Here is a 12,702-nt window from a genome sequence, read left to right on the forward strand (position 1 = left end):
CACACTGCCAAGCTATAGATTTTAATTTGCCATTGGATACTTAAGTGATTCCTATGGCATTTTTGCAAATGTGACTGGAGATAAGAGATGCCTCAAGTGTTTGATTCCTGTCTTCAAACATTTGGAAAAGCTCTCACATTGGGAAGTATGGTGCACACACTTTCTAAAAATTACATAAATAGTGCCAGGTTGGCCTCTACTTTTTTTTTTTCTGTTCCTTTTAAGAAATGACAGAAAGGTTTAAGAATTATTAAAAAACAATAAAGGAGCCAATTCTTTTTTCTTTGCTGAAGACTACGGATATCCTTAACTTTCCACCAGACTGAGAATAACCTAGTAACAAAAGCTGTATCTACAGGGTGCTGCAATGATTTTTTTCTCAAAAATTATTTAAATTATAGCTGGCCAATACAAGAATGACCTTCTTTAATCCTTCAGCATGGCAGAGGACAGGCACAGATTTATCAAGAGAAAGATGTTCTAGGGACTGCCACCCTTCCATTATTTTTGTCTGCATTACATAATGCAGTATAAAAGGGAGCGCAGTGCTCCCATACATACCAAGGCTGCCTTCAGACCCACGCAGACTGCTCCATACACTATGAAACACATAATTAAGCCTTTTGAGCTACTCTAAAAATAATTTCTCTTCCAAATAATAGGACTTTATAGAAGTGTTATATTAATTTATGATGCAATGTCACAGTTGGGCTACCCTGAATTCACTGTAAATTGAGTGTCACAAACATGAACGATGGCTAATATTAATGAGTTCAAAGACCTCTAGCCCCAAAACCTTTCCTTATGTGTCATTCACGTGAGTTTGAATGACAGTCAGGGGTGAGTGAAGAAAGCAACACAGTGAGGATTTCAAATAACAATTAATTGCCATATACAACAGAAAAGCACACATTATTAGGCTTCATACCTCTAAGCAAGAAAGAAACTGCAAAGTGACAAAACAAATCACTTACCCTGTCTTGGAAATACAGAATCACAGAATGGCCAGGGTTGGAAGGGACCTCAAGGATCATGAATCTCCAACCTCCTGGCACAGGCAGGGCCACCAACCTCCCCATTTAGTACTAGATCAGGTTGCCCAGGGTCCCATCCAATCTGGCCTTGAACACCTCCAGGGACGGGGCTTCCACAACCTCTCTGGGCAGCCTGTTCCAGCACCTCACTACTCTTTTAGTAAAGAACTCCCCCCTGACATCCAACCTAAATCTTCTCTCTCTCAATTTAAAACCATTTCCCCTTGTCCTGTTGTTATCTATCCTATCAAAGAGTTGATTTCCCTCCTGTTTGTAGGCTCCCTTTAGGTACTGAAAGGCTGACCAAAATAAATATATCTGCTGATCCATTTGAAAGAGAAGACAATACACAACCAAACTTCTCTACTATCCAGTTTGATCTAATTTCTCAGGACAGTCTTAACTCCAAGGATAGGTTATGGCAGGGTCTATTCACCCATGTGAAGGTGTAAGGAGTAAGAATCTCTTCTACAGTTCCTCATGGGCTCTGTCTCTCAGGCAATTAATATTAACTTCATTCTTGTCTGCCCTGGTGCAGTGGACAGGTGGAGGTTTGATTTTCATTTTGATCAATGACCTGAGTAGCACAAGAAGACAGGACAACAATAAATGTATCACTGATATAGGCATGAAGTTAATTATATACATGTAGGAGCTAGTGGCAGGAAGGGAATGACTCTGTGTTATCTCCCAAAGATTACACCAGGGTAGGGGCAGCTTAACCAAGGGCTATGGCTGTACTGACACACAGCTGTTATGCTCATGAAACCAGCTGTTACTGCTCAGGATTACCAAGACTACTTTCATCAAGAGGGAAAAGGGAAGATATTGTGGAAGATATTACTTTGGATGAATCAGAAAAGTGTTTTGGTGATGCTCAGACATCCTCAAAGAAGATGTCAGAGACAACACATCTAACAATTAACTTTTCCCTACTTGAAATGTTTGTGAGAGAGTCTGGTTAGGAGAGCTGATAGAAAAGGAACTCTGTAATAGCCATTCTGCTCCATCATAATGGCAACATCTGCTCCCCCTCCCTGTACTGCCAGGTACCTGACCTTCAAAGCATTCATTCGGTGTATATAATCCCTTTGTGTTTAGCACGTGTATCCTAAGAACTGAATGGGATGTTAGTGCTGACAGCTTCTGTAATGCTGCTGTCTGCCCAGTAGGATATGGAGCAAGTTCACTTCATCACTTCCCTTGAGCTTCTGGAGGATGGCTGATAACCAAGCCTTCTAGGCACCGGTATGACAGATGGCTTGGAATTAAGAGATACCATATTACATTTTCTTATGCAATTGCTGGTCCTCAACCATATTATTATGATACAAACAGCAAGGAGAAAAGCTTTCATGATGTACATCATGAAATTGTAATTAAATATATCTTATTTGAATTAATAAGTGAATCAGTTACAGGATGTTGTAATCTCCCACAGTATTTTATAACTAGAAGGCTCCTTAAAATATCAGCTGCTCATTGAAATTCTAAAGCATAATCCACTAGACAGTACTCCTATAGATGGGATGTCAAAAGGAATGACTGAGTTGCACTTATACCTGGGCTCCAATCTCATCTCAGTATTTTATGGTGTCTCTTCTGTGATCAAAACTAGGTATTATTACCTTGTATGGTCTGGTTTCATTTACCAACAAAAGAATTATTAAATGCATTAGGAAATTATCTTCATGCTTAATAAAAATGTAATGTCATTTTTTTCTGAGAATGTGGCATGATGATGCTTTGGTCTAAATAGCAGCACCAGGCAGTTATTCAAGATGAACATTTCCAGCTTAGAGTAGAAGATCAATTTGTTACACAAATGTAAAATAAACATTGCATACTTATAAAATGTAAAAAGTAGTATCCTTCTAAGTGGCAATAAATTCACCACTTTCCAAAATATTGAAGGTATTTCACATTACACTGTTTACTTTTTATGGAAGCATAACAAGTGAGAAAGAAATGGGAAAGCTATCTTCCTAGACAAAGTTACCTGCAGAAAATGGAGCTAGCAAAGAATTTTCTCACATCAGTGCAGTGTCTTACATGTGAGAGAAACACTTTGAAGGACAGCACATGCAACATAATGAAAAAGGAGGCATTACTTTTGGAGCAGCTCTCATATATAATGATATAATGGAAAAGAATATTAAAAACTAATAAAGTCACATTAGGGGTACTACAGTGACACTAAACGCTACAGAAAACATTCAATAAAAAGGATTTCTCAATATTGTGTAATTGTCTTCATAAATGTCATTCCTGTAGAAAATTTTCAGCATCACTTGGTGCAAAAAACTAAAGGAGAAACAGTCAGGAGTTATTGTAAGTCTGTGGTCACTCACGGGGGAAAAAAAAAAAAAAATTAGGAAAACTAGAGGCAATTCTTCTTTACATCCTACCCAGGCTCTTCTTATTTACTGTATCAATGCAACAAGACTAACAAAAATGATACGAGAGCAGTAAGGCCAATTTTTCTTAGATCAGTTGACAGGAGTGGTACAATCCATTGTATTTTGGTCTACTGTTTTGGCTACTTATGTCACTCCAGTAAATGTTATATAAGACGTTATGACATTACTCATTCATTCTTTTCAGGCAGTTTCAGTGGGAGTGCTAGTTCCTAAAGGCTGGGGGTGATTGCTCTTTGTAATTTATGCAAGGACATCTTTGTATGGCAATGAAGATCTTCAGAGAGGCTGACTGGGGAACTTTCTGAATAACAAAGCATAGGATCTTTGACCACATCCTAACATACCTTTCCCATCACTTCTGAAGCTATATTTTTAGCAGGTTGCACCTCCAAGGAAAGCAAAGCTATTATTAGTTTTCAGACTCAGGTACAGAAAAGAAATCAGTGACAATAGTGAATATATCTACTTCCAATGAAATCATTATTTTTTCCCCAGACATGCAATTTCTTCAAATAACAATACTGAATAATGGTTTAAAGATGAGTCACATGAAATAGTTTATAAAATTGAGGTGATCTTTTTCTGAGGTTTTTTAGTCCTCTACAATTTAATAAACTTTTATAACTGCATTTCTATTCTCTGTTTCACATAAAATTATTTTGATTAAATCCATCGTTATTTAGCTTAGATGAGCTAGCTCCTGAACAAGAACAAATTAAGATCAAGATTTCCTTTTTTTTTATTTATGGAATTTCAATGTTCATTAAGCTTATTAGCAAGTTATTATGAACACTGCACTTCAATAATTATTTCACTACTCATTTATTTTTTTTTTACTGTAGAACCATACGATACATTATTCCTCAGGAAAACAACACTGCATTAGCACCAGAATGATCATCACTGTGTCATGTTGCTTAGATACTGTACATTTCAAGTTTGATGTATTTTATGTAGGCATTTTACTTGCAAATAGCAATCCAACAGTGCTTCATATAATACATATTCAGAAAACATTCGTTAGGATCTGCAATTTACAATTTCCTATGGAGAAGAAACAAAGTCATTCCTTAAAACAAGCTTTTATATGTTCAGCAATATTAAATCTTAATCACAAAATTCAACACATACCTGTTCCCAGGCAAAGACGTGTTGATTGAAGTAGAACTGAATCTGTTCATTGGCAATGTTGATACAGAGTTGTTCAAAAGAATTCTTCTTGAAATTCTCAAAGCCAAAGATATCAAGAATTCCAATGTTCAAACCATCATCACTTCCACTGCAAAGATTAATTATTTGACATTAACTATACTCATAATTGTTTTGTGAAAGCAAATCATAAGCCATATCTGTACAGCAAATGAACGGAATAGCCTTTACTAAATCAGATTTTTCTTTTAAAAAAAATCAATTTTTATTTGAAATACAATAAATGCACATAAATCCAAAGACATCTCTATCTGCAAACCAGATACTCTGAATCATCTAATGCCCAATTCAATTTATAAGTGTGAAGAAGACTTCAAATTTGATTAATATGTGCTAGTTAATAATCTACTGTAAAAAGCTGATGGTACAGAAACAACATGAGGTTCTTTTTGTTCCTTTTGTACGCAAACAGGCCTTATTCAATTGTTCTTTGGAACTAAAGACACTAGATATTATTTCTTCTTATTACATATTCACAACACTTTAAACTTCTTATTTTAACAGGAAAGTCTAAAGAAAGAATAGCTAGACCTCCTATGCATCTAAATAACTACTTGTATATTGAGCACTTGAACATCTTTGTGAAGGCCATCTCACAAACTGAAGTATTTCCTCATGGAACGACCACACGCAGAACTTTTCTTCTGGCTATTCCTTATCTCTTTTTGTGCTATTTCCAAAATAAGTCAGAAGTGCCAAATGAAAGTTCTTGCTGTGTTTTGCTCTCAACGTAGCTGTATCTTTGTAGTGAATGCATGTGTGATGTCTGTGTGTGCAGCTGGCACTGGGGCACTTGGGCTGTGCTGGCTCTGGCTCTCATTTTTGCTAGCTCTGCAGCACCACATGCCAAGAATCTGTGGTACGGACTGCAAGGCCAAGTTTGGGTCAAATGAAACAGATTCAGTTTCTGTTTTCAGTAACTGGTTCCTCTAGCACAGCCCTGCTCCCAGCAAGGTCAATCCGAGCAGGGTGCCCAGGCCCATGTGCATGCAGCCTTTAGAAATCCCCTTAGTAGGCGGAAACCTCACAGCCTCTCTGGTCCCTGTGCCAGCACTCCATCACTGCACAGTGCAGCTGATGGGCAGGGGCAGCTCCTGGGCTCTAGGTTGTGCACAATGTCTCTGACCCTGAGCACCACTGCAAAGAGAATCATACAACTTCTACGGCTGGCATCTTTTTTATTGTTTCCTGCCCCTGCAAGTGCATTGAGAAGACTTAAAAGAGGAAACAATAAGCAAAATTTAAAGGCACATGTCCTGCTCTGGCAAATAATACAAATTTACAAATACTATTTTACTGGATGATTCTGTGTGGAGCCAGCAGCTGGACTCAACGATCCTTGTGATTCCCTTTCAAAGTGGGATTTACTATGATTCTATGAGACTGTGACCAAAGACATTTGCTGATTTTGACCTATATTGGTGACTACTTTGTCTATCTGGAAATTGTCTTTCCTCTTCAGAACTAAATTTAAAAAAAAAGAAGGAAATAAATACAAATTATTAATTATTTTACTACCACAAAAAACAGTGTAGACTTTTGTTTTTGTTTGTTGTTGTTATTTGTTTGTTTATAGCAAGAATTTCAGGTCAAACATTCTCCATACTCACCAGCATGGTAAGTATTCAATTTGAAAAAGACTCTTCTCAAAGAGAGGCACGCATTAGCAATGCTGCCTCATCTGTCATGTATTTTATTCAACTATCTACTGATTAAAGTTCTGCTTATTGCTGCCCTGTGGTAACCAAATTTTTGAAAGTTTAGATAGATTTTAGGATTGCAGCCTTGACTTTCATTTGATGCTTCAAAAATACAAAATCCAGAAAAATTTAGATTTGCAAAGCTATTTGTTATTGACATTCTGTTTCAAGTTCATGCTTCATCATTGATATTCCCAGCCAGAAAGAGCCCTGACCTACAGGATCTACAATGCAAGCTGCGTTATTTCTTCTTTAATTAATTAGCAAAATGCATTAAAATCTCATTCCCAGGATCTTTCTCATCTGTGTGTTTAAAACGTCACCCTGTAAGACAGCGTGGGCATTTAGCTCAGTAACTGGCTTTGGAAACTACCCTGATGTATATTTGTGTGTATATAAAAGCAATAATCACAATATAAGGAACAATGTGGGTGCACATGAGAGCAGAATTTGACCAATGTGGTCGACAGTTTAAAGGAAAAAATAATAATTTCAATAGTTACACATAATCTACAAATTGTTAAATGAGTAAAGGTTAAACAGAAAAACGCCAGATGCTGTACTATCTGTATCTACTGTATTGCCAATGCATAATATAAATAGTATAAAAAACATCATTTAACATGAGAACACTAAATACTTCAATGTAGACCACACTCCTTCCATAGAAGATTTTTCTTTATTCTGGAAAAGTACATTTTACCTTAAATGTTTGTCAGGTTTGAGAAGAGTGTTGATGCGATTGACTATCCAGCTGAACAGGCGCCCATAGAGAGCTTTGGCCATTGCATCTCTGACATCAGTGGCTTTTTCCACAGTATTGGGACGAATAATTGTTTCTCCTCGAGTCACTACACAGTGAGAAGTGAGGGCCTCTTGCAGCTCGTCTGCCTGAATACACAGCAAGGATGCACCTGGAAGATAAGGTCACAGCTCAGAGGCAGACTTCTGAAGAAAAAAACACACACTTTTGTCGTCAAGGCTGCAAGTATAACGTACTACCAAACAGTGGCTGAATCAAAGTCTTAAATTAAACCTGCAAGTGGGGGTGTTCATACAAACCGATGGTCAGTACCTATTTCAGTCATCAGCCTTTCTGCCTTTTGCTGTATTACAGAATCATAGAATGGCTTGGGTCGGAAGGGACCTCCAAGACCATCTAGTTCAAACCCCCATGCCCTGAGTAGGGTTTTCAGCCACTGAATCAGGCACTAAATCGGGCTGCCCAAGATCCCATCCAGGACTGGAGCATCTATAACTTCTCTGGGCTGCCTGTTTCAGCACTTCACCAACCTGTCAGTGAAAAATGTCCCTCAACATAAAATCTAAACCTCTCAATTTTAACAGCAATCAGCAATTCAAAGCACAGGCATTTAGATGCTCTAAACTATTCCATCAAGGAGGCTGCTTCTCCAAACTGTCTATGGAGAAATGCTAGGGAATCTAGGTGACTGTTGGGAGCATGAAAGTTGTGAGGCGTGAATATCCCTCTGTTATATTCCATCCCTGTAATCTGCAGCTGTCTCCTTTTGCTTCTTTCCCAGTTGCACGACATTTTTCTATGACAAGAAAATGTGTAAGAAGATAGCATGAAGAGTTCATAGACTCCTCATCTGTAATTACTGAGAAAGAGTAGCAACTTCCTTGAGAATCATTGCTCCTCTCCTTCTCCAGCTAATTACAACCAGAAGTGTAAGGTAACCCTTCCAAATAATTAGTTAGATGCAGTTCAACATGTACGTGCATGGAACAAATAATGAAGATCCATGAAATAAACTGAAAAAAATATTCAAAATGTTAATGAGGTTCTCCTTCAAATGTTCAAATAACCTTGGAAAAATTCCAATGATTTTCTTTTCAAGCACCTGCAATGTTTGTCGTGTTTTCTGAATGCCAGCAAACTAGTTAGTCACATAAAACGGTTTTTTTTTTTTTCTTCTTACATTTGAATTCAGGTGAGCCTGGAATTAATCTAATTCCAACATTTAATTCCTCTTGCAAAATTTCCATGTGAATACAGCCCTCATTGATAACTTTTCACAATGAAAGACATTTGCTACTAAAATGCTAAAAGGAAAACAAATTCAAAGCAAGAAAAAACTCACAATTTTCAAGGGCTACTGGATTGGAAATGTTGCTCTTGTCAATCATGTGTTCAGATACCACTGCAGAAAATTCAATGTTACCCACATTTAGAATGGCAGCCAGAACACTGTATACGCTTCCAAGTTCCTGGAAAGTATATATACAAAAAAAATAGATGTAACACTTAGTAGCCTGAGAGGCTTCTCACTTGGGTGCATGTGATGGTTATCCACATGTTCTTTCCTAAGCTTGGAACACTTTCTCCCGTTGTCTGCCACATGGCTATTTCTTTTAGGAATACTTTCCCAAGCAATTATTCCCTGTTCTGTACAAGTAGAGGGAACACAGAGGATTATTATTTCCACCCTTCACCATGTCTGCAGACTCAATCTTGTCTAAAAATGTAATACCTACATCAGCAAAAATATTTTAAAAATCTGCATTTAAGTTTCTTGGATCACGGAAACAGAGTACTCCAAATAATAATAGGCCTGCAACCACTCCATCAATGTCATCAGGAAAAGAGCTTCACTGGGAGAAGAGTGAGAACTCACATCTCTATTTAGCAGAGAATTTTTCAAAATGTCACTAAGGAACAGAATACTCACCACAGTACTTTGGTGTGGACTGTATTTAAGTATATTTAAACTGAAATGTATAGATTTCAAATGTTTCAGTAGGTTCCAGAGATTCTGCCTTGAAATAGGGCTAATATTAGTCTGGACAGCAAAGTGATACCTACAGTAAATGATTTTAAGTAATTACATAGGACAAAATCTGATTACAAGATTTGTAATGAATGAAATAAGGTATTCTTGCACATAGATTTTGAAATGCCAATTTTCAGCTGTGAATTTTCACCTGAACTGTGAACATTTTTCAGTATACTCAATGATCTGTATTTTCTACTCAGAAATGCTGAAGTGTTCCTGTAAAACAGACCCAGTTTTAAGCTAGCAATCTCCAGTACTACACACTCTGAGGCACAGAGTAATAGTGCATTTTATAAAGACCAGTTTTGTAAGTTTTATGGTTGTTTTACAATAAGCAGTTTTATAACTTTGATTAGTATTTTAAAATGACAATTTTCATAATTCCACAGCATTTTATTCCTGATATTCAGTAGTTTGCTGGTTCCATGTCAGGCATCATTTACTCCGATACAATCCTTACTTAATTGTTCTAGAGGACTCGGTCTTGTTTTCAGCACTTTCAGAGAAGTTAATCTAGCAGTTAATAAATTAATTATTCCAGTGACAGCAAGACAAACTATATGAGCACACTCGAAAATTATGCTCAGGATAATTGACTCACAGCTGATGTAGGCTTTAAGCAATCATTTACATTTTAAGCTTAGGGACACATAAAACACAGAAAATGAAGAGCTTAACTTCTGCCATTATGCTGTACAGTATGTATTGCTGCTGACAGTTCTATTCCCTTTCCCACCGTGTTCTAAATCTGGCTTGATCTGTTTTATACAGCATGATTACTGCTCACCTCAGCCAGTTCTTTCTATTAACTTTGCCTTGCAACTTGAGATGAAACAGTGTGATTTTAAGGCTGGGATATGGACAGTTACTATTAATGGCTGTGAGGCAGTTAAAAACAAATTTTAAAGAATGAAATCTTTATTTAGGTCTTAGTTTTAACTGAAGAAGATATTTTATTCAAGGCTTTCTGATAATAAAATACAGAATATGTATATATAGATCTTCCTTGGCACTGCAGGGTGAATATAAAAGCTCAAGGCTAGTTAGAAATAAATAACTTAGAAAAGGAACTCTGTTGTACAGCATTTTTTTCCTAATAGAAAAGAAATCATCCCTGTACATACACACTCTTATTTCTGGCAATAGCCATCACTCCTCTAAAGAGAGTGGTGTAGACATCCTGAGTTCACTCGGAAGGGTTGGGAAGCAGTATGTAAACACGAAAACAAACACTTATTCACACCTCTGCCACCATTTGGAAACAAGTCAAACTTCCCTTCCCTGCTGGCATCCTGCTCTGCCACCTGATGCAGAAATAGAGAAAGCAATGTCCTCTTGGCAGCTCTGGAGAGACATACAAGTGCTAGTTCCTTACAGTTTCCTTGTATCCTGTATCAGAGCCTCAACTAAGAAAGATTCCTCTGTTCCTTCACTCTTGCAAACACAACATCAGACAGGCTAATTCAACCAATGGAGAATGTAAGACAGATTATCATGGATGGGGCTCACTTGTAGCCACAGATTATTTATGTTGCTTCACCTACTTCTGAAATTGTGGCAAGTCATAATAATAATCATTCACAGATTAAGCTCATTGTGGCTTACTGAGGAAACTGAATGAAGACGCGTGCTACATCTGCTTAATGCAGCCAGTGATGGTATTAGAAGTGAATCTTTAATTTGTAAGAATGGTCTCCTCTTCTGGATGATCAGGACTATTCTTTCCATCTATCAAAGTGAACAAAAGAGTGTGGAACAAGAACAGACTACTTGCTTTACACAGTATTAATTAGGGCATATCAAGGTTTTTGGTGAGATAAAACTGCTACCAGTGCTGAATTGTGCATATCCTCCCAGGCTGCTTCTAGAGTGCTGAAAAGTACAGGTGTGAAAGGATGTGTGATATTATTACGAGCAGTTATGAATAAGCACACAGAGGAGAAAGAGACTGTGAACTCTGCTGTTACTGCAGCTTAATGTAGAAGGAGTATGGAGGAACAGAATGGATGTTCTGCTACCAATTCAAAAATATTGAAGGAAACAAGACATCCTGAAATTAACAGAGTAGTTTTCCGAGAAAAACTTCTTACAAAATATGATTTTGATAGACAGACTAAAACATGCATCCATTCTGCAGCAATAGTTCTATATTTCACAGATATCATATGGGTTGTGTTCCTGCTATCATTTGTGATTGATAAAGTCAGTGGTAAACTATAGCCAAGATGCACAGCTTCTAAAATGAGAGAACAAGGGTGCAGGATGGGGTTTATTTCCCTTGCGTCATATTTTATAAGTACAGAGGCATGGTTTTAACTACAATTACATGAAAAACAGCCTGGTGAGAAGGATTTAATGGCCAATAGAGCAATGGTATGAGATGATAAAGGAAGAATGGGTTCAGTTAATGTTCAGTGATCAGATCCACTCTAAAGGAATGTAAAAACTTCACTCAACTTTGTCTCTGGAGTTGTGAAAATTTATTGAGTTCATCAAAACCCAGATAAACTCAATGAATTTTTAGAACTCTCACCATGGACATCATCTTAAACCAGAGATGAAGCTCATATTCGTAGTCCCAAAATTATAGACTAATAAACAGTTACAACATTTTCTATGCATTTAATTTGTCAAAAGTCCTTCTTTCCCCTAATCACTCAGCTGTGCTGTGTTCACGATCATCAAAGCCTTGTTGACTAACATCATTTTATTAGTTTATCTATGCCTTAAAACCTTAAAAATTTAAATGTAGCATATAACAGCAAGTTGACCACGTAATATCATAAAAACACTACTGCTAAAGGAGGAAAATAACAAGGGTGATTATTTCAATTTTTTATTCATGTTTTCCCTTATCAAGGTAGCCATTAAAATTCATTAGAAAGGGTTATCAGCACTCACCTCCAGTGTAAAACCTATGACTTTGAAGCACTGTTCAATTAATTCGAACTGCGACTTATAAAAGCTATTGTTCATAAAGTCTTGCACTATTCTGAAATGATCGTTTTGCAGATATCTGGAAGAGTTGACAGAGTTAGAATTTAAACGAGGTTAGGAATTCAACACCATCACATTTCTAAGGAATCAATTTTTGTAAAAATAAACAGTATTACCTGGGAGGTCTATATTCTGGCAATTTGTAATGTGCCAGTTTTTTCTTTTCTGCAAGACCAGCATAAATATAATAAAAAATATGGAAATTTTTCTCTCCTCTGCAACAAGAAAGAAACTTGTTTAGAAGTGTATCTATGTCACATTTACTGATGACATACACGCTATAATTAAATGCTATTAAGGTAAAGGACAAGGCTCACTTGAATTGCCAGCAGAGAGAACAATGCTCTCCACCAACAGCTTCAGGAGTCCTTGAAATTCATGCTTCAAGCACTAACCTCCTATAGTGCCTCTCAGGCTAACCAGTTCAGCAGCATTTTCCTGTGAATTCAGATCTCTAAACACCTACCCAAAGAACATTTGAGGCACCTAAATGGTTTGCTGACCACCTGTCTCAGCATGTGGCAAAATGTAAATACCAACTAAT

General features: G+C 37.1%; 1 protein-coding gene across 1 annotated transcript in view; it reads right to left on the minus strand.

Moving 5' to 3' along the window:
• LOC100542476 (myosin-IIIa) overlaps window positions 1-12,702 on the minus strand; it is a 79,426-nt gene that overhangs the window by 29,914 nt on the left and 36,810 nt on the right. The window contains exons 12-16 of the mRNA XM_031554020.1: window positions 12,275-12,373; window positions 12,063-12,177; window positions 8,469-8,595; window positions 7,067-7,277; window positions 4,586-4,733 (exon numbers count right to left, since the gene is read on the minus strand). Of these exons, the coding sequence (XP_031409880.1) occupies window positions 4,586-4,733; window positions 7,067-7,277; window positions 8,469-8,595; window positions 12,063-12,177; window positions 12,275-12,373 (700 nt within the window). The remainder of the gene's footprint in view (window positions 1-4,585; window positions 4,734-7,066; window positions 7,278-8,468; window positions 8,596-12,062; window positions 12,178-12,274; window positions 12,374-12,702) is intronic.

This window comes from Meleagris gallopavo, chromosome 6, assembly GCF_000146605.3.
Source record: "Meleagris gallopavo isolate NT-WF06-2002-E0010 breed Aviagen turkey brand Nicholas breeding stock chromosome 6, Turkey_5.1, whole genome shotgun sequence".
In the NCBI taxonomy this organism is placed as follows: Eukaryota; Metazoa; Chordata; class Aves; order Galliformes; family Phasianidae; genus Meleagris; species Meleagris gallopavo.